The following is a 23,801-nucleotide window of genomic DNA, read 5'->3' as shown; positions in this document are numbered from 1 at the left end:
CCAGCCTTGCTCCCCTGGGGCATCCCTGCCCTCCGTTCTCTGTACTGCTGCTTCCAGCTGGGAGCCCAGCAGAGGTGAAGATTCCAGCCTGGAACGTGGGTCTTCCTTACAGAAACCTGCAATGGCCGATTAAGCATTTACAAACCAACTTTTAACAAAGTTAAAAAAGGGCTAAATTGTGATGCAGAGGTAGGAGTCAAATGAATGTCACTTTTGGTACATTCTATTTTGCAAAACACCATAAGACACATTTGAAGCAACATCAATTCTTCTGGTGGCTTGTACCGTCCCAGCAGAGCTCCCATACTGAAACCAGTAACATCACATGGGTTGGTTAACGCAGGAAAGGGAGGTAAAGTCAGTCCTGGGCTCAGAAGCCTCTCTGTTGTGCAAGAGCTAAGAGACTACTGTAGCTTGAACCCACTTTTGAAAAGCTTGTATTTAGAAGATTAGCTATTTGGCTTAAGCAATGACTGTCATCATATGGCGCAAAACTAACATAAGAGAAATTGTGTCAAGAGTTTTACAGCAAGATCTAGCTTCCTAAAATCCAAAAGACATAACAAAAATAAATTTAAATGCTGTCTTGGTAATTTCTGGAAGTTAGATTAATTCATTCTCCCAAATTTGCAGGTGACCATATGCATTTCTACTAAAATTGGCTTTTCAGCAATTATTGTAATGATTCTCCCAGATGTTTTCACAGTGGGACTCTGCAGAAGCATTTTTCTTTTTTTTGATAGTAAACACCATTTTTCAATCTAAGAGCAAAACCCTAATGCAAGTGTCTCTCCAATACATTTCCAGCAATTCTAACTTACCAAGCATTTTATCTCAGCCATCATCAGTAGTTGTCCAGGCTATATATCTTTAAATTAATAATTATCCAAAGACAACGAAGTAGTTTTCACACACCTTGAAATATTACATACTCATGTTATAATTAATACATTTCCCCCCCTCCCCGATTTTCCTTGTTTATCCGAGCCATTTGTAACTGAATATATACCGTCTTCTTTCCTGTCCAAGGAAAAAGCAAGTTCTTTTGATAAGCCATATTCTCTGAGTTGATGCCCACAGTTTTACTGTCACGTTGATGTCAGCACTGCTTAACAGGAATTCCTGGTTAAGAAAATAAAATAAATCTGAATTTCAGCAAAGGTTCTTTATTATCACAGGTCATTTGCCTCCTCACAGAGAGCCTCATTATAATTATGGCACACTAATTGCTGTACAGCAGCATCAGTCTGTGTCTTGAAGCAATGTGACACAGTGGCATTCACAAAGGTTGCAAGGTACTTTCGACAACCTGGATCAGTGTGAAGAGTCATGGGGGAGAAAAGATTTTCTTGATCAAATTTCTAATCTGCTCAGTAAAACTTAGGCATGTAAAACATACCAAAAAAAAAAAAAATAGAGGGAGAGTATTCACTCACACTTCAGTTCCATGAGGAATGAAGGTGATGTCACTAGACTGGCTCATCATTTGACTACAAGGAGAAGACAACCCTCACCGTTCACAAAGCAGGTTGAGGAGCTGCTGCCAGTCCAGTCCTCCTGCAGAAGACAGGGATGAAAAGCCCCTGGGCCAGCAGGGGAAATGCTTCTCCAGCCCACGCTTTGGCATCCAGCCTTCTTGCTGATAGAAGTCCATCGTGCACAAAGCGGAGGGTAAAGAAGAACACGGCGTGACAACTCCCTGTTCTCATACTGACCGCTGTGGAAAAACACCGCAAAAGCCAGAAAAATCTCAAACTCCTCCTTCACCCTACACAGAGCTGAGCTTCCCATCGGACAGGCCTCACATATCATATGCAAGAACCCGCTCACCTCCATGGGCACAGCAGCCTCTGGGCACCTCCTAAATACCCTGGCACCGAACGCCACCGCCCCGTAACGCTGAGTCCGGGTACACCCCACTCCAGCCTGAAGTGCCGCATGAACACAGTCACCGGGTGTCTGCACCACCCTCCCACCCAGTTACAATTCAGTTCTAACAACCCATTGTCTTGAAGTTTCTGTTAATTTCAATAAAAACAAACAGAAAAGCTAACTTTAAAACCCCCAGTCTTAGGTTAACAAAAATGCTTTGAAAACTCTTGACAAACTATTTGTGCTGTAGCTTCAGGTTGCGCATACAGCTAATAAAAATAAACATTGGGGGATTGCTAACTAACCAGGCAGTATTAACAGAAGTGTTTAAATACTCTTTTTTTTAATATATATAATAATAGAAAATACTTTTATTGTGCTATGAGCTTTGGATCAAGGCCCCCCAAAATTTTAAAAAGTAGAGACAACCAAGTATCAGTAGAGATACCAGCTGCAGCAACCAGTAGAGTAAGTCAGTATTATGTTTTGAGGCAGTGAGAAAAAGCTAAATGCGTAACAAAAAAAATGGGAATTTATGGCTTTTTCTTCTTTTAGCCTTCTGTTCCTAAATTAGGCATGCAAACCAGTTCCAGAACACATTATTAAAAACCCTTGCAAATCTCCCACTTGTCTAGAGCAGCAAACAGTCCCGCCATCACAACTGAAATGGAAGTAAAAAAGACTTTACACAGAATCTATTAGAAGGAAGTTACTGAATATTGATACTTGAATATATTCCATAGCTCTTCATTCCAGGTAACTCTTGTATAAAAATCAACTCCCAAGGCATCTCTGTCCTGCAGCTACTCTCCTCTTCAAAGCACCTGCACTTCTACTCCATTTATTTGCATCCTTCTTTTCTATCTCTCTAAACACTCAGCCCAGCACCTGTGTCCACGGAACTTCTCTGTTTCTTTAAGATACTGAAAATCAAAGTAATTTGATGAAACATGTTCCTAATTCAAGCTGTCAAAATTTGATGACTATGCTAATTATTTTTTCACATTTAGTCTGAATAAAACTCTGATTATACTTTTTTAAAAAACCTAAACCTACAGAGCAGTTTTGTCATCTTGCTAACAGGCTTTTAACCCTTTAATGTTCTTAAGTGATTAAAATTTGAATTGCCATTACAGCTATAGCTTTTATAACGTTTACTAAAAAGTTACAATAAGGTATACAGTATACCTTTTAAAAGTTAACAAACTTTAACATGAAGCAATTATGCTATTTGCTCACATATTATTTGGACAATTGGGCTCTGTGTTTGCTTTCCATTTTGGTTCAGAAATTCAGTTCAGTTTCACTGTCTGTGACCTAGTTTACATACTACACTTACATCCAAAATCATCTCCTTGCTCGGCTTTAGTTTTGCACCAGTTCAAATAGACTTTGGTCAATCTCTTTGCCAGAGAGGGATCTGTCGAGCCGCGTGACGAGTTCCTCAGCCTGTAGGTTGGATCCAGCGCACCCCGAGCCTCTCTCCTGGCTGAGGGCAGGGTTAGGGAATGGACCATCTGCTGGAGCAGGGCGGCACAACACGGTAACCAAAAGAGCTATTTCAGGCAAGATATACCCGCTCACAGGCAAACCACACGGTAACCAAAAGAGCTATTTCAGGCAAGATATACCAGCTCATAAGCCAACAACCTCCTTGGATTTCCCTTGAAGGGTACAGAAAACCCTCCCCGTAAGTGAAAACGGGAGCTGGAGACAAGGCTGATGGAACTGCCTGTATCTGTCCTGAAAAATCCCCATAGGCTTGAGTGATCTGAAATGCTAAACTCTTCACAAAAGCACAAAAGGCAAAATAAAACCTTTCTGAGCTAAATTCTTTACGAATCTCTAGTCATCACGTATTCCCAAGAACCAAATCCAAATTGATGACAAAAATTAGCAAAATTAACATATTTTAATTTTATAATTAACAAATGTTAATTTATACAAACAATAGATTTTATTTCCTCTCCAATTAAATATATTTGTTATCCTTAATAACATTCAGGTCAAATTAATAACAGTTGAGTCACAAAACAAAAAAAAAACAACAGAAAGCAACCTTCTGGTGATTTTTTTTTTTGCACATGCGAATCAAATGTGCTGATCAAGAAGCAACCGGGTTGCACTTTATTTTAAATACTCATAACATTACATCAGTGTATAATCACAGCAGTTATAAAAATAGAAAAAGTATACATTAAATGTCTGTGTATTGGATTTAAAACTTTTATCACATGAAAAACTATATTCTGTATATTCTAAATCTATTAGTGTATAGGACCGAAAGATAAAAATATATACACAGAACATATTAGCAGCTCCACAAAATACTAAAGTCCCATAATTCAGTAGAGTGATCATAAACCAGCTGTACTTAAATGCAACGCTATGATACAAACGCTGTGATTGGAAAATTGAGGATCAATCCAGTAAGAAAGAGGTTATTAAAAGACTTTTAAGGTGAGTCTCACTAGAAGAGATATTAACTTTTTAATTTAAATGCTGCAAACTGACAGGAACAAAAATGAAAGATTTCTAACATTACCGGTGAATTAAAAAAAAAAAAAAAAGCATTTTCATGGAGAAGTTTAATTGTCTCTCATGAAAAAACAGAAACAGAAGCACTGCAAAGTATCAGCAGATAATTGAGTAAGGATAATGCTAAATGTTGAAAAAAACCCAAAAAATCAAACAATGAAAACCATTTTGCATAGGGGGCAATTTTAAAATGAGATCGCTCCGTTTATGAAGAGGATAAGTTATGTAAAGTCTCCTTCATTTAAGTTCTCTTTTAAAGAACAAAATTAATGTATATTTTATATACAGAGGTATTTTTGTGAAAAATGGAAGGCTAAAACCAGTTTACTGAAGTCAATTTATACAACTAAAGCAGAAAAAGAATAAATGGGGAGACAGGAATTATATATCAAAACAGACAAACCTACAAAATAGCAGTAGCAAACATAAGGTGAAATATGTCAGCAGCAGGTTTACGTGTGTTCTCTGAATTATGTCACAACCAAAATTACAGAAATAAGGTATATATTACAGAAATTACCAAAATTACAGAAATAAGGTATATAATAATTCAATCTTACATAACATTTTTGAGAAGCTAAAAGCTCAGATATACTATATGTATACAATAATTTTTTTACTTCACTTATTTGCATATTTTATATTGGGTCAGACTCTTTATACAACTGTATTTGCATAAACTTCAGTCATAGAGAGTCCTACCGAAGTGAAGCAAAGGAATGATCTATAAATAAAGGTTTGCATTACTTGGCCTTTCCCACATCAGGTCTATGAATTGCAGTTACAGAATATATATATTTGCCTTTTAATATTGGTTTACATATGAAAAATTCACTTCAGGAAAATAATCTTTAAGATGTTAAAATGTATGTAGAGTTTGACAGCAGAAATATAAATAAAGGTTTGCATTACTTGGCCTTTCCCACATCAGGTCTATGAATTGCAGTTACAGAATATATATATTTGCCTTTTAATACTGGTTTTTACATATGAAAAATTCACTTCAGGAAAATAATTTTTAAGATGTTAAAACGTATGGAGAGTTTGACAGCAGAAGAATCTAAATACCGCCACATGATTACATCTTGGAATTAACTGCATTTTTTACAGTACATGACATGTATTTAAAGCAATAAAGTAGGGAACATTTACATTGCTGTGTATTTCACTAATACATGAAAACTTCCTGTCTTTTCATAATATTTGCACGACACAGAGGGCATTCATGAAGTGCTTCAGCGCATCCCTTACAGGCAACGAGGTGACCACAGGGAATGAGGACGACTGATATGTCTTGAGCCATACAGATTTTACAAAGTTTTTCCTCCTGCAAGCGTCTTAACTTCTCTTCAGTACTGAGATCTAAGGAAAACAAACATAAAAAGAAGTCAATACGTAGTACCACTGAATCTTTTTTTTTTTCCTTTACACACAAGGACAAGGTTTTCTTCGTATGATTTAAAGGTCACACCTTTAAAAGGAAAAAAAAAAATTACAAGAGATGGAAACCAAACTGCAGCATGGAACCCTTTTTTCCTGCCCGCCTCTCTCTCCTCATCTCATTACATCTCCCAGGCCAATGCAAGCAGGGAAGTCAGCTCTCTGCATTTGCAAGACCTTGAAATATCTACAGAATTTAGGGTATGCCTATTTCAATCAGGACCCATTCTTCTCATAGGCAACTTTCCCAAAACTTGTACAGAAGGTGAAAGAAAGCCTTGTTGATACCGGTTAAGTAATTTGGATTTTAGTTTTTTTCTCTACTAAAAGAGTTTCCCCAATGAAAAGAGTGAGGATGTGATTTCCTTCCCTGCCCCTGTTTTTAAAATGCCCATACTTCAAAAGCTTAAAAATTTGTAGTACAGAAAGAACCATTTTTGCATTGTACACGAGCTCTTTATCATTCCAGTATGCCTCATTTGAAAATGTAAACTTCAAAAGCCATCCCCTGGCACCTAGGGAAAGCTCTGCACAGCCAACCACAAAAATAACATCCATCTTCATTGCAAATTCTTTTTTCCCCTCATAACGTCCATTAAAATTCTTATTAAAAAGAGTGGGCTGGTAAGATCTCTGTCTATGAAGCCAACCAGATGGTCTTTTCCCTCTCTGTGAATTCACCCATACGCTTGTCTGTAACTACAAGTCTTTTGAGTTAGAAATCTTAGGTTTGGTCTATTTGCAGAGTGTACAATGGCTTTCTGAGCATAACTGGCACATCCCAGCATAGCTGGAACACAAATAATTGAAAAGAAACATCTAGAAGTACACTTTTTCTTATTGGGCAAGAGACACCACATCTATAGTCCTTGCTTTTATTTTTAAATGTCCTTGTCACAATTTTGGCTTTTTAGTTATCCAGAAGCATGCTAAACTATTATTTCAATATTACACACTTTTGAGGTATTAATACTACTCATGTTATAGATGATATTCAGAAATATTGCTACACTCAAATATTTTAAAACCCTCGTTCAGCTTTTTTATTTAATGTCCAAAGCTAAATCTCTTGAATTTGAAGTTACAATACTGTAACTTGTATTTTAAGTAAGACTTGGATCAGAGGGTAGAATAAACAGACAACAATAAGATATGTTTCACAGACTAAAGAGCTGATATGAAAATACACACAGACGTTTTGTAATTGAATTAGCTCATCTTGCTCAACTGGGATTTCATTTGGTTCTTCTTCCCTTGTATTTTCTTTCTGAGCACTTAAGTCTGCTACCAGATCCTCAACAGATGTGTGACTTTATCCACACATCTGCAATCTCTTTTCCATGGTGTTCCTAATCTCAGACAAACTGAAACCCATGTCTATGGCACTTTGTACCAAAGGATTCTGTAAGAAATCATCTAAAACAAGAAATTAAAAAACAAAACAAAACAACAAATGACAATTTAACAAGGATGAATCTGATGATCGGACAGTATTCACTATAGTACTCTAAGGCACTTTTTCAAATATCTAGCCAAAGGAACTATATTTCCAATTTGAGAATTTTGCTAGTTGTAAAAAACTGCTTTATCAAAACACCCAAAACTGCAGATTTGAGAATTCTTCCATCCTAGCTTTCCCAGTCTTCCTTCATCTATTTATAATACACAAATCCTCCTAGATTTGCTATTCTAATCAACTACTTCAACTTCTTAAATTGTAACTTCAACTTCTTAAAATGTAATTTCCACTCTCATAAACAAGCAGTGTGTGAGAGATTTCTAAAACAGGTTCTGTGTAACCATTCTTATTAGCAACAGCTATCATTTCATTCCCTGTGAGGAAGCTGCTTGACTGTCCTCCTACTACCCCTTTAACTGCCCTGGCGTTTTAGTGCTTGGCATTTGTGAAAAACATTGCAGGAATATGTAATACTGGAACACATAACAACCTATTTGAGCTTTCTCAGCTTCCTAGTCCTTGCCATTTAACAGACCAACTCTTCCTGCCTCATGAAAAGCAACAATGATTGTTTCATTTCAGTATTCTTTACCATCCATCCCACAGCACTCCTAATTCAATACTTGATGCATACTTACTAGCTATAAAAATAAGGCTGCATCCTATATTTACTTCTTTCATGGTTTACAATCTCTACTTTACAATATTTATCCAACCATGCTGAGATTTCCCCTAAGAGAAATAACATTCATTCTGCAGTTCTTTAGAAGCAATGAAGCAATGAGGAGTATCATCCAACAATTTGCCTGACATACTTTATTGAAAAATGCAATAAGATTATTTTTAAAATTAACCATTTTCTTTACTATACATGCAAATATGGATATTGCAAAATAGGGAGGGGTTGTTTGGTTTGGGTTTTTTTTTCTGAACAGATACCTTTAGGAAGTATTGTCCCTTCAGCAGCTTCTGTCTGAAAGTGAAATATAAAAAGACAAAATTACAACTCTGGAGAAGGTAGAAAGAAATCTATGCATCTACAAGGCAGAAAATAGCTATTTGATCTCAGTTATTTTATTGACTAAAACTATTAAATTTGCTCTGAACAGCTGCAAAGGGATCAGTGGTTTGCTCTCTTTCATATTGTTTTAAATTTTCATTTAAACCCATCTTTGCTATAACCACATGTACACATGTAGCCTATTCAGGAATTCTAAAACAATATTTATAATAATTTTTATAAGTTTAACAATGCTCTACCAACAAGAAAAGAAAAAGGAACAAGGAAATTATTCATTGTAAACCTTAGGTTCCCAGGCTATAAGAAAACAATAGCACTTGTTCAGTGCCAAATATCCAACATATAGAAGGTACCCTGCCTGTGATCCATAACCCAACTAAGGAGAAGTGTGAGATCTATGAACCCTGAATAACCAAACCAAAATATAGTGCCATGTCTTTCCTTTTCTGCCAATGAAAGAAGCAGAAGGAGAACTAAAATGATATGCAGATAATTAGAAGGGTAACTTCATATCAAAAATATGTTAAGATTGTTTCTATTTTAACAAAATGATATTTGATTAATAAGCAAGACACTTACTGTTGAATCCCTACATCCATCTCTTAAGTGAACGTTATTTATGAATTCTACCCCTTTTTCCTTTCTCACAAATCTGCACCTATAAATGAGAATATTTAGTTATAATAAAACTGCATAAGCAACAAACAAAAACTGACTACATAACTTTGCAAAGTTTTGATACATTTCTTACATCATACAGAATGCTTACTTCTGAAATCTCTAAATACTTAACATCAGTAACTTCATTTAAACATTTCTAAAAATATCTTCATCACTTCAGCAGCACTTAACTTTTTCACATTTTTGGTGAACACAAAGCTAAATAGTTGTTGACCTTGAGAGCTGCTGCCACAGGCTTATAAAAATAAAGACTCCAATGAAAAACAATTATGTTAAAATGTTGGTTCTGTTAGTGTTTTGCAATCAAAGAAAAGCAGTCACTGGTCAGACAGGTGCCTTATGTGCTTTCTTTCCCTGCTTTCCAACCAGTCCTAGGCACTGGGCAGAGCTCTTCCCTACCAGAATATTTAAGGAATGCTGTAACTCCTCGACAACAGTTCTCTAGCTTCAGCAGTTACTTCACCTTCATGGTGTCCTGTCCATGGCCACAGAGAGCACGCTGTGAGACTGATACACTGCCACTCAAGCTGATGTGCAAACAAAAACCCCATATATGAGAGTTAATGATCTGAGAGGAACTAATCAAATCTGACATAACTTAAGCAACCTAAAACCAAACCCAGGTAAGGAGGAGTGAAATGTAACAAGACAATGCATCTTAAACCATTCACTGCACCTAGCCAAAGACTTGGAACAGCATCTCTTCAAGTGACAGCAACTAATAATTAAAAGCTGCCTGTATCACTACTGAAAAAAAGGATCAGCTAATGCATAAATACTTCCAACTTCCAGAGAGCTTTTCACCACAGAAGACAAATTTAGCAGCTAACACATAAAAGACATTGATTTTATCAATGTTATACAAGTAACTAAGTCTTTGTACTTGGACAGCTTTTATCCACCTGTAAGAAACAATGAGTCATGTACTATTCCTCCTTTCCTCAAGGCAGATTTTTAGACAAAATTAGCAATCTTTCTAAAAACTACTTCTGGGTCTGGAATCCTCAATCCTTTAAAATTATGCAGAACTATGTTTTGAATTCAATAGCACTATGGACTTTTGTTTGCACCATGACACAAGTTTTGTCATTTTGTATCCTGACATAAGTTACAAACTTTGGCATATATGAAGCTATTAAAGTAGCATTAGGAATGTAGCACTTGGATAATGAGGGAGAAAAAAAAAAAAGCAGATACGTATTCACAAAGCTTCACAATTCTGCCAGCTGAGACATCAGTTAAATCCAGACACAGAAATCCTCTCTTCCCTTTAATAATTCCTACAAACAAGCTGACATACAAACAACACTGATATAAAGTTATTCAGAAGGTGCAATTTCAGGACAACCTTTCAGATTGATCACCTCTAATGAGTCAGTTGTGCCCTCAACCTTTGAGATTTAATTTTCTTTCCCACCCATTTTAGAGAACTCCCTCCTACCTCTCAAAGATGACATTAGGTTAATGTCCTCTTCTGAGGCCTCCAATATAACATTAAAGCATATGTCGATGATTATACATATAATATTAGGACTACAGATGGAAAAAAAACCCACCAAAAATAACGACGCCATGCAAAAAATTACTTAAAATCTTTTCTAATTATTGAAAAAGAAAAACAAACCCTGGAAGATAACCAATATTCCTTTGGTGCCTACATGACAAAAATGAAGGAGAAGGAAGTGGAGGAGAGCACCTAAAAAAATAAATTATTTTCACTAATTTAAACAATGTTAAACCATAGCCAACCTTCTGAAACTTTTATTAGGATGCTCTGTCATTAAAAGATAATAAACTGTAAATAAGAATCAGACATCCAACAAGAAACCAGTAAAAATACTTACCCGGGAAACCATTTGGCATGTTGATCCCATGGGTCTTCATTTTCCTTCCATTCTTGCAATCCTCCACCACAGTGGAAACACACAACGTGGTCACCGTTACCTGAGGAGACACATAACAAGTTACATAGTTCTAGTAGGCATTCTAGTAGGCATCAGTTAAAATGTTACATTATTAAGAAAACATATTTATTTTATTGATTAGCTATTGTAACTACAAAGAACTCAATTTTCAAGGAGGACATAATACATATGATTTGAAACACATGTTTATGAGAGACTTGAGCTTAAAAAAATAAGTCACATGAGATATTCCTGAATTTTATTTTAACAAGTAATTACACAGATAAAAAGTGAAAGCTAAAAATAATCTATTATCAAATAGCTCAACCCACTGGTAAACAAGCCATGAAGCAGTCTACCACAAAGAATTAAGGACGTTTACACGCCTTTTCAGTCTTCCATTTCCCCATTAAGATTCATGGGCTCCACACAGCAGTAGCATAACTGGCTGAGAAGATGTTTGGAAAAATCACATTCTCTCTGTCTTAGCACTATGCCTACTACTACTGAGCCAGGAACTACTTAGATACTGTGTTTACTGAAGTGAGAGGAAGTACGGATAGATTTTTCCTACAGAGCTAAATCATTCTCAGGCCATAGGAAACAGTATTCACAGAAGTCACTTGAGCAGCCATCGGGACTGATAAACCGGTACCTATTTAGTGCAGCTCCACAATACAGATCTCACTTGGCTGTGAGAAGCTGGGTACTTTTAGGAATCCAAGAAGAAATCAATAAAAACAGTTCTACTGAGTACAAATATTGCCCATATAACACTCATACAAGAATATATCAAAGCCACAAGTAAAACAAGTGGAATCAGATTTAAAAGTTCTTCTGAGAGCTACTAAGAGAGAAACCAATTAAGATGAGAGCAAGAAATTATCCCAGATAATCCTCTTTTTCTTTGTGACCTAATAATAGCACCACTTTGTGTACAGCATCTCTCAGTGAAGAATTTCACAGAGCTTTAACAGCACTGGGCAATTCAATCTAATTGGGAAACCAGTGCACAACGCCATTGGGAGTCTTATCCAAGTCAAATATTACATGGCTATGAGTAAAAGCTCTTCCACTGGAGTCACTGTCTTCATAAAGCTTTTACATTAGGTAGTATGAGTATTTGCTAGTTTCGGGTGTCCGAATGCTATGATAACACGTGTTAATTAAATAAAATGGTACACAACCTGGATTGTCTTGTTCACAGGCTTCCGAACAGGCCACAAGCCCACTCCTTACACCAAAACATTTCATATTAGAATAAAAACAATGCTTATTTTTTCATAACAAGACACTTGTATAAAATTTCTTTGTAAAATACATTAGCCATTTTAAGGCCTGGCTTACCTATGCTATAGAACCCAGCTTCAGCAAGCTGCTCCTTGTCAACAGGATATATCCAAGTTAAAAATGTTTGTAAACGTCTTCCATATTCTGCCATAGATGGATTCCTTGGATGCTGTGCATCATTCAGACCACTTCTCCCAAGCTCAGGAGAAACAGACTCACTTGGAACATTTCCAACATCCCGGCCCAGGACAAAAAAGCATTTGGGAAAATGCCTCCTGTGTTCTGACCAAGCTCTGTCACTGGGTTCCCACTGTTTCAATTTTCCACCACAACAAAAACACGCCACTTGATCACCAACACCTGTATAATAGAATCCAGCGTTAGCTAATTCCTTTGGTGTCAACTGCCCATTGAGGGGCCAGTTGTGAAAAGACTTTAATCTTGTCTCTTCACTGCACATAGCAGGGATTTTAGGATACAAAGTATCTGACATATCCACAACCTGCCTAGTTCTCAAAAGATAATCTGCCTCCAGATCAGATGGGTCATCCAGGGCACACGGGAGGGCTGAATTGCTGGGACCATTTTCAGTTCTATGCTAGTTCTGGGCGAGAGGATGTCTGCTATTTTCCAGAAAAGTAGATTCAGTAATAAATTTGCAATTTGGTGAAAGGTTTTTGTGCCTCTCAACTGCAGAATCCCCAAGCGTCCATCCTTCAATAGTTATATGGCAACTGAAGCACTTCACTTTGTCACTTTCTCCAGTATAAACAAAGCCAGCTCGTGCTAGTGCTGATGCTGAAACGGGACAGTCAAGTGGAAATCCAACGAAAGTTCCTAATCGGTAGCGTTCCTGTGCCCATTCCTGGTCATGGCCAGTGTCTGGAGTGGCACAAGCTTCCGAGTTTTCTGGGCCGTTACACGTCATCTCTTCATAAGTAGGGGTCTCCCTTCAGATTTCCTAAACAAAGAATAAATGCTTTAATTTCAGACAGAAGAACAGATTATACCCATATGCAAGTCTGGAAAATGGTTAAATTAAACTAGCTATCCTTTATGTACTGAAATAATGCTTCTTTCTCTTCCCTCCCATCTCACCCTTGCCTGCTTCCTCTGCCATGCAGAGGCAAACACGAAAACATTAAAACCAAAATAAAGTCGTAAAGAAAGGCAGGAAGATAGTGAAGTTTTATAGGCAAATAAAAGTTTACCTGGAAAACTCAGGTTTATATACTTACAGCTTTAAAAGCATGCTCTACTTCTTAACAAGCATTGGAAGAATGAAATCAACAAAATATTTAACAAAAGCTCTGGGTAAAGCCCTGCCAAAAGGCTTCCGAACCCGAAATACAAAGTTGTCAACTTTAAAATGCTGATCTAAACGAGACCACAATTGCAAGATTTTACAGCCCAGTTCTGAAACACATCTTCATTTTTCCCTGTACTAAGGCCATGACCACCACACCCATTACAGATGGGCAACAACTGGTAAAACCATCATCAAAAAGAAAAAAAGCCTTTGGACTTGTGTTATATTGTAAAGACACACATCTCAGTTTTCCTTTTAGCCAAATCTCTCATGAAATGAACTATCAGATGTTTCACTGGGGCATTTTACCGAAATGCTGTGCTCTGCTTCTAAGATCAGTGTTTCAGACTACCCAGCACCAGCGTTCATGTCCTGCACATTGCTTCCATGCCCTGCCTACACTCTGTCAAAAGTTCCTGTGCCTCTGCCATCACCTCAGCCTTTCCTCCCTTCAGGAATGTCATTCTCCTTACCACCTGTCCCACATTCCTATTCCTGCCTACACTTTTCCAGGGTGGGTACCAACTGCTAGTCCTGCCCCGCACCCTTCTGCGCCAGAAGGCTGCCAAGAGCACTCAGACAAGCCCGTTTCACATGGATGAAAGCAAGCAACTTGGTTCCTGGAGCTCCTGTGCAAGAACCACAAACTGACACAGTCATCGCCTTCATCCCAAGATGGATGAAGCCAGAGAACAGTAAAAATTTATCTACCATCCTCACAAGCGCAGTGATACTAGTGATATAGAAAGTCTTAGGCAAAACACAGGTTACTGCTGATGTACATCTCAAACTTCTCCTTTAATAAGTGGTAAATTAAATAATGAGACTGTCCAAATAGAATTCTTAGAACAAAGCAATAACAATTCAGCAATTAGCAAAAATAAAAGCATATAAGGAAGAATGGAATATGTATTTATTTGAACAAGTGTCGTCCCCCATTTTCTACATTGATCCTGAAATGTATCAATTTCCAGTTCTCAAGTTTATAAGGTAGGCCAGACAAAAATTTAGCTTCCTCAACATCTGCATTAATATTAACTATATTTTCTGTGAGGTCAATGTAGATGTTACAGGTATAACAATTACTTAAGTAACACCAGATTTAGCTTCTACAGGAAGGACAAAAACCTTTTTTAAAGTTCAGAAGAGGGAGGGAAAAATTAAAATGACTACGCATTGCAGGTTGCTGCATCCTTTGCCAAGATGACAAAGATAATTAATCTATAAGCAGGTTGAGAAAACAAGACATTAGAGACCCAGCATGTTTGCTTCATGTAATCATGGACACAAGGCTAACTCTGAGCACCCGCTTTAATTCTTTCTCCAAGTCAGTTTGTGACTAATGTAATGACACTAGAAATTATACTGTGGTTTTTAAAAATAGCTTTTCAAAAATAACTTCTGAATAAATTGCATGGACTGACCTACAAAGCTGACCTATATGCTTGTTTTGACTTTGAAGGTCAAAAAAAAAAGTCAGTAATAGTAATATGAATCGTGTAGTAGTATATGTAGAAGCAGTGTAGTAATATGAAAGCTGTCACAATACATTTATTTTTTAATACTCATATGTATATTACAAACAATCCATTTTTATAAAATGTTCGAAAGCTCACATTTATTTCCTTTTAAAATCTTATTTAAAACCCTCTAGGACTGTTTCTGGAAAGATCTCAAGTGAGCTTATGGATCTATCATCATTACTATGACACTGCATTCATAAAATAATTTGTGTTACTCAAATACTGTTAGTTGCATACTAATTTTCTTATCTGCATGCCTAAAAGACTTTCTACAAGAAAGCAAACAAAGCCTTCCACACATCCTTCAGAGACTTCTTTTCAAAACGTCCGTTGAAAAAAACAAATACACATACTTTCGATGTATGAATAGCAGTATACCTTCATTTCTATTTTACTTATACAGAAATGTGAAACAGACACTGTTCAGAAACAGTGAAAACACAACTCATCCTATTGAAATTTTTACATTTTTAAAATTGTAAAAAAATAAAATAAATATTCTACATCCCCTTTTGATCTGTTGCAGACAAAACAACTGCAGCAAATGAGAGATGATCTACTGGGCCATTCTCTGTAATTTGCCCTCCCTGTCTTTAGTGAAGGAAGGGGTAAAGACAGACCAAGGTTTAAGCCTAACATCTCAAGAACTGACTACAATGATGATTATGATATATGAAGTTAAACCATTAAGAGACAAAATTAATTATGTCCCCACTTCTCATAAACTACCTGCATGCTCTATTTTAAGCACCACTTAACTGCTCCATTATCAGAACTCATCCTAAAAAGAAATCTGATACAGCAGTATTGTATGCATAGAGAGTTACAACATAATTAATATATACCAGATGCATATATATATAAAACTTCATTATAACATGAATGCACTGCTTACAGTAAGTGATTATTTTTCATAAGCTAAAGAAGAAATTTTTACCAAAGCAATCTGAATGAATATTGTATCTTAAGTAAGGCCCAGACTCTCCTGTGCCCTCTGACAGGGATGATCTTCAAATCATACTTAAGCTACATGAGCAAGCCTGGGTCTTACGGTACTTTTCCAGACCCTTTTACTAAAACTCTCCTCCTACAACATCAGAAAATTTAAGAAAACTCATGACATTTTTTTTAGTAAATAAGCCGTAAATTCTAAAATATTTTTATATAATGCAATTTGTAAACATCTACATTTAGGTAACTTGATTCCAAAGACCCCACTTCTTTTGAAGCAGGCTTCATTTTTAGTGTCGTAAACATACGATGTTTAATTGTGCATTTTCTCCTCTTCTCCCAAAGTAACTTCTCACCTTTAAAAATACAGGCTGCAGAACTCAAAATATCATGTAGGTGGTGTATCTCATATATGACAGACTTTCATAACTGCAATAACAGCACGAGTTTTAAGCTATTACTTAAACCAGTTTGTACTAGTTTTACTCCACTTACTCTTGGTGTTTCCTGGAAAGATGTGTATGTGTTTTAATAGCACTAAGGAACTGAGAAGGAAACACTTGAGCAACGACACAAAGAGAGAAGGAAGAGAATCAAAGAGTAAACTAAAATATTAGAAATAAGGATGAAGATGATTTTTTTTTTCAGTTTTATTGACTACTTTTAATTAACTGTGAACGCTAGGCAAAAATAAACTAACAAAACAACCTAAAATTCAGTATCTCTACCAGTCTCCACTGCAATGGAAATCACAGGATAGTACCTTTCAGCCTAATACAACAGCGGTATCTGAAGCAGAAAAAAAATAAATCTCTATGTACTGTACTGGCTGTTCTAACACTTGATGGAAAATATAATTGGAAATAACCGCTAGGATAAAGCTAGAAAAACATATACATAATGCATTCACCACTCAGTACATTGAGATTAGCAGCTTTATTCTTTCAAACAGTTTTTTCTACAGTGCTATGAATATTTCAATACTCCTTCTGTTAACACAGTGAATAACAAAAAAAATAAATTATGTCCTCAATATGGTGATAATCAAAGTATCTGCCACATTTGGGTTCTCTGGAAGTAAGCAATCTACCTCAGTCCTCACAGCCAAACCAGCATGAAAAGCAAATACCCAAAGAGCGGCAAGTACTGACAGAAGGTCTAATCACCACAGATCAATTCTTTAATATGAAGTAACTGTTTCAAATTCTATCAACTGCTTTATTTAATCTTCATCTTTTGCAATCCCTTGCAGGGATCTGCAAGCTTTAGCAACACGCCATCCACGTCAGGAAGCCCTTTCCTTACGACAGCCCCTCTAAACATAGTTGGTTTACATTTCAGTATAATTTTATCTATAAGAAAAAGACATTAACATATTCATTAAGCATTGAGGCAAACTCTTTGCCTGTGTGAGTACTGCTTTAAATACAACATTAGTACTACTTTAAATGCAACATCAAGTTCAATTATTTCTATTTCAAACAACTGTTAAAAGCAACTGTTCAAATTTTAAAACTTAAACTAGCTTAGGAATGGTATTTCTACACAGGTATTTTAACAGTTGCCCTACTTCAACTAACTGGAGTAATGACATAGAACTACATCCTGCACCATAACAGCACTCAAACATTAGCTGCAGAAGAAAAATAACTGAAGGTAAATTTTTGAATTGTTTATGGCTAAGAAACATCAATTCATAAAAAGCAGCCAACTAAGACGTGTAGAGTCTACAATACATACCAGCAGCAAACCCGAGTTCAGTGAGTATACTTTATGCATATGGCAGTTAATTAAGCCTTTCTGCATAGATTTAACGAAAAGTAGAAGGTCCAGAAATGTTAAAATGCATCTTCACTTATAAAACTCAGGAGATTTTTAAACTCTTATTGAAGAATTAAATATCTTCTTATATACATAGTAAGTAAACAAAGCCTATTTAGCCTGAAAGACTTCCAGAAGCTGAGCCAAGATTAATCCTGCTTTTAAATATCTGAAAGTATTTGTCACAAGACACCTCCCACTTTCAAGCTAAAGTACCGATGTATATAGTCTACTGATTACATTTCAGAAGAAAAAATAAAGACAAAAATTCATAGAAAAAATGTTAACTTATTCAAAATGCAAAACTGCGCACTGTAGTTTTGCAAGCCAAACATGTTCAATTCGGGTTTAAAAATATTAAAAGATATGATTATATGCAGAAATACATCATCATTGCACTACCTAGAGCTGAAACGCTTCAAAGGGAAAGTACAGAACCTGCTTTTCTCTTTCAAGTATATTTTATTAGACATGATTATTTCCATCGTTAATCCTAAAACACATTGGCATTCTAAGGAGTTATTTTTAATTCTTCCACATGACAGGCATGGCAGTAACCTCCAAGACAGAAACCACCTTGCACAGCTTCATGTTCCTGACCAAAGGGTACATAAACATAGAGCTTCTACTGCTTGACATGCTGACTATGAGAGCAATGTTAGTGTATGTTGTTGACTGAATTTTGAAATGTGAGAGTAGTGCACCAAGTAAATATCAAACAGAACATACTGTACCAGCTGACACACAGATTATGCATATGTCACTTCACTGAATTTCACTTTGTGCCTGCTCAGCTGCAATTAGATCAAGGAAGGTGCATGCTGCTAACTGAAAGCATTCTTATAAAGATTAAAACTACAAGAAGCCTAGGATTTATTTAAACAGCATTTACAAATTTTAGCACACATATCTAAGTATCAGTAGCCATTAAAAAAAAAATATTCTGCTTAGAGATATTTATTTTTAAAGAGAGTATGTATCTACACAATGCCTTTTGATTCAGTGCCAAAGCTTACATAAATCCTTCAGCTCAGCTTCATCTGTCTGTTTTTCAAACAGGTCCTACTTAGCTTCCCATCAGCCAGTCAGCTGCTCAAGGTTATAGTAGGCTGTTAGATCCTCCCAATTCTTGACTCCAGTCACAAAGACTTTTACACTCTTTCCATCTTAGAAATAAAGAGGCCAATAGAAACATACCATTCCCAGAATGATTTTCCTATTGTATTTTTCTTCATGAAGTCATATGGGTACAGAAGAGAGCAAGAATGGATTCATGGCAGTGCTCTCAATAGGTAAGAGTAGGACAAATTTGCATCTGCCAAAGGTGGAGAAAAAAAATTGTTTTTGTGAACTTGCAAGATAAATGTCTTCAGAGGAAATTTAGCTGTAGTTATGAGAAGGAAAGAGTAAGTACCAGCTGCTGTAGAAAAAGCTGGCATGTTGTAGACTCCCACAGAGCAAAAGTAAAACATAAGACATAATGGATTACAGCCATTAATGAATGTATAAATAAGAGTTATCCAAAATGACCAAGGAAGAGGAAGGACTAAAGGTCTGGAGAAAGCCATTTTAGCTCTACCACACATAGCCAAGTGTTTAGTGGAGAGCAAAGCGTGAAAGAGATGTTGGCATTTTTAATTTGGACACAGGAAACCTATCTAAAGCAAAGCTTTAGTTCTGACAGCTGCTGCCACTGAAATTAATTGCCTACAGATGACAGACTAAACTTCCAGCACTTTTCCCTCTAATAGAAAACATCTCTGAAGTTATTTTTAATGCAATTTGAAGCATACTTCCATCCATGAAAGCCTACCAATACATTCTGGGGGCTATGCAAGCCATGTAGTTCCCACCCTCCCAAAAGCAGAAATGACAAGCTACTTCTGTTGACGATGAAGTTGATAAACTACATAAATTAAAAAAAGAAAAATTAAATCTGCAATTATAAAGTACATCTCTATAGAAATGTAAACCCTGAAATTTGAGCTACTGGTTAAAAAAACCAAAAAAATATCCACTCAATGGGGGTATATTAAGTAGCATAGGCAGTAGGAAAAAGTGCTGCAAAACTTGCAGCATCCTGGGATGCATCTCCTTTCCTGAGTGTCAGCTGTGCTCCAGCTTTTAGTGGTACATCCTTTTACAAACTTACAGTTGAGGAAAAAGATGGAAAAAAGAAGGCATCTTTCATAAAAGAGACATAATGATAGAAGACTTTAGCTACAGCAACATGATTGTTGCTACAGCAAAACTGCTGAATCTTCTGGTTTCCAAATAAAGAAGTTGTAAACCAGACAAGTAGAAAGAGCCCGTCTCCTCCTGCCTTGCCCACTGGTAAGGATGTTCACTTCACCCAGCTAATACTCCTGACCACACCAGTGCCACTGAGTGCATTATTCACATTCATTTAACTGCAGCCTGATGCAGAAGTCTGATACCAGTGATACTTTCTGATATCACTATCATGAATATTTTGCCATTAAAGAACGAGGTGAATTTGTATGTATATTTTTACTGTTATGTATATAAACACACAACTCATCATCTTGTAAACTTGGAAATCTCTCTTGAATTATCTTCTATATTTCAGTTTTATATTTGTCAGGAAACTGGAATGATGTGAAGATTAGTTCTAATTATAGTATCATACCAAAAGTGAAATATGAAAGTTGCACCTGTTGAAAACACTCTGCTTGCCTTTCTATTTAATAAGAAACTCACTGAAACGTAGAAGGGCAAGGACAATGAATTGCAAAGCATGTACAGGTTCATTTTATGTTTTATATGACAGGAATTACATTGTTCACAGCAGCTGGCTCCTCAACTTCAACAGGATCCTAATAAGCAAGTTTTAAAATAGAACCTGCTCTCTAGTAAAGATGATTTTGGATAGACATCAAGTACAAATTTAACACAGAAGGCACACAGGTTCTCTTGTAACAATTTTCAGTTATACACATACAGTATTACCACTTCCATTTCTAAAAAAGGAAATGCTCCCAAAATTAGATGTGTAGAATCTCCTCTCATGAAATGAATTTATGTCCCTTCCTCACCCACTCAAAAGTACAGCACCATATGGGAGGCTAAAAGTCTTACTTATGGTATCAGCTAGATAACTAATCAAGGATAGAAAAAGCAAGAGCAAATATTCTGTGGCATAGTTAGCGCTATTATGAATTATCACCAACTAGTATTCTAGCATTCCAGGTCCTGAAGGACAATCCAATTTAAGTTTTGCATGCCTTCTTCAGTCTTAATATTATTTTCAACCTTCATCTTTTCATGTTCAAAAATGTTGCTATTTCTGGAGCCTGACTTTCAATCAATGTGTTCAGAATATTTTGGATTACAACTCCACAAGACAGACCACATGCTACAAAAAATAATAAGCAGCAAAAGACTGTATGTTGATAACTCCTGGAAAAAAAATAATGCAGGGTACTTACAATAGTTTTTCCTTAAGAAATTAGCATCCAACCAGATCAAGTTTGGTAATAGATTAATCAAAGCAGATACTGGTTTCATCTCTATTTTCCACCAATCTTTAGAACAAATCCCAATGTTTACATTCCTGTTGGGAGAAAAAACAAAGGTTAAAAAATTTCCTTTTCACATAACCTTCAGCATAGTTTACAAAGGCACAACTCCAAAACTATGATTAAAAAAATAAATTAATTAAAATTCTATCCTTTTGGCCAACAAATCCAAATAAAATATATTCTAAAGTTGAGAGAGTCTGAGATTGGGGAAGTCTTAAATTCAGATATTTTACTGAAACTAGAAAGGAATGTAACATTGGTGAGACTCCTGAAGATCCAAAGAGGGTAAAACAAAGTCCTGGAATTAAAAACTAGAGGGCAGCAAAAAGGAGAAAGACTGTAACAGTAGATGGAATAAGATCCAATGATCCAGCCCTCTCTCAGCTAGGAAATTCTGCATCTGATTATAAATTGGATTTTCTGAAACTCCTCAGCTCCCTGCAGCTGTCTCGCCCACCCTGACAGGATACCAACAGACTCAGAAGCATTATCGAGGTACACTGAGGCCTGAAACAAAGTCCATCTTTATATTTCAAAAACAAAGATATGAACACACATTTGCTTACTGTTGTGATTACACATGCAAGTCTGAGTCCTATCAGTGGGAGTAGTCAAAAAAGTGCCACAACCAATCAACAACCCTCCTCAGAATTCTTTCACTTTTGCTGCTGGTTACAAAGGGCGAGGCCAGAGGAGTTACAGCACAATCATTAACTCGTTCCTTTGCCCTTCTTGGCCAATGCTGTATCTGTAGTTTCCGACAGAAAGTAGTACTTGGGTGTACTTTAAAGGGCCTCAAGGAAAACTGCAAAGCAGTCAAGCAGACAGCAAAACGAAGCACTTACAAAAATGAAAAATATCCAAATAAAAGCTTAATCAACAAATCCATCACATGAAAACTTGCTTTCTTAAAATACTTCACTGTTGTCTTCTGTTATGTGGTGATTTATTTAATGATAAACAAAGCATAGATTAAGTTAATGTATATCCTACTGCTCTTTGTTAAGATATTAGATTAAAAAAAAGTATTTGACAAAAACGTATTTTTTCCCCAAGTTGGCTGCTTTTCCTTCCAAATGAGTCTACTGCAAGATCTTGTAGTTTCTAATTGTTCATTAAAGAAACAAAATCTTCCCACTTAGCTATAAATTGCAACGTAAGATTGTAGCAATGAAGGGATAATGAAAGCAGTTCTGCAAAAGTAGTTTCAAGACCAAATTTATACTTTTTTAGCAGATGCAAATTAATAAACAATTAAAAGGGACAGAAATTACCAAGACTAAAAATAGTTATCACACCCATTTATAGGGCTTCTATCAGGAAGACAGAAGCATCAGAAACTCTAGTATAGAAAAAGAAATACACTAACTGTTAAAGAGAAATGCATCGGTATATATACATAACATTGTGCAAAAGAGAACTGCTTGAACTGAAGTTTGAATTACAGCTGAACAAAAATATGATCCAAGTAAACTTCCTGCAGAATTCTTAACTACCGAATTCTTACCGTAGAAAACCTGAACAAAACTGCATTTCTACTTAGAAGCAGCAAGAAAGGGCATTCTATAAAGTGAGACGTCTACTAAATAATAGAAAACAAGAAAAAAGAAAGAGTGGTCAAGGGGAGACAAGACAATATTCGAGTATATCAAAAAGAACCCAAGACGACCACAAAACAGCGCATTAGCACAGCAAATGTTTTTTTGACTGCCTTAGGAGAACACAGCCCGAACCGCTCTATTCCATGGAAGTCTCTGTGGGGCCGTCAGGCCGGCGGGGACGGGGCCGGCTGTCCCGCCCCGAGGGGATGGCTGCGGCTCCGGGACGGGGCTCCGGCGGACCCGGGGGCGGGCCCGGCACCGGCACCTCACGGCCGAGGGGGCGCGCCCGGTTCCCATGGCAACGCCACCCCCGCCGCCGCCGCTCGGGAGAGGCCAGGACAGCGGCGCCCCCGCCAGCCCCGGCACCGGCTGCCTGAGGGGCGGGAGGGCCCCGGGTACCGCGGAGAGACCGAGCCCCCTGCCCCGCGCGGGGAGCCCCGCCGAACTGCCCGGGGCAGGGAGAGCCACCAGAGCGGGCAGTCAGGGAGCGCGTTCCGCCCTCTGCCCCAGGGTACCGACGGCCGCGGCCGCCTGACAACTCACCGCACGGCGTCCTTCTCCTCGCCGGCACCGGCTGCGGGGACCGCTCCGCCGCCGGCGCACGGCAAGAAAATGGCGGTTCCCGGCAGCCTCTCGGCCGCTCGGAGTCGAGGCGGCAGGGAGCAGCGCCCCCTGGCGGGCTGGGGGGGGCGCGGCAGGCCGGCGCGCACCAGCGGAGGGCGCCACGCAGTGGCAGCGGCGGGAAGCGCAGGGCGGCCGTGCCCGTCGCCGCCTCAGCACCGCGCCTCGGCTCCTTCCGCTTCTCATCCCCTCAGCGCCTCAGCTCCTTCTCCTTCTCCGTCCCCTCAG

General features: G+C 37.5%; 1 protein-coding gene across 1 annotated transcript; it reads right to left on the bottom strand.

Moving 5' to 3' along the window:
* Nucleotides 1-5,306: 5,306 nt before the first annotated feature.
* On the bottom strand, nt 5,307-23,598 carry XIAP (X-linked inhibitor of apoptosis, E3 ubiquitin protein ligase). The gene is given in 7 exon segments (XM_014955353.1): nt 5,307-5,772; nt 8,249-8,282; nt 8,910-8,988; nt 10,856-10,955; nt 12,263-13,166; nt 21,259-21,383; nt 23,496-23,598. Coding segments are annotated over 5 exon segments (1,278 nt in total). The 5' UTR covers nt 13,134-13,166; nt 21,259-21,383; nt 23,496-23,598; the 3' UTR covers nt 5,307-5,578.
* Nucleotides 23,599-23,801: the final 203 nt, after the last annotated feature.

Source organism: Calidris pugnax, unplaced genomic scaffold (genome assembly GCF_001431845.1).
Source record: "Calidris pugnax isolate Ruff unplaced genomic scaffold, ASM143184v1 scaffold38, whole genome shotgun sequence".
Classification (NCBI taxonomy): Eukaryota; Metazoa; Chordata; class Aves; order Charadriiformes; family Scolopacidae; genus Calidris; species Calidris pugnax.
The sequence above is the reverse complement of the archived record's forward strand: the minus strand, read 5'-3'. Positions and strand labels throughout refer to the sequence as shown.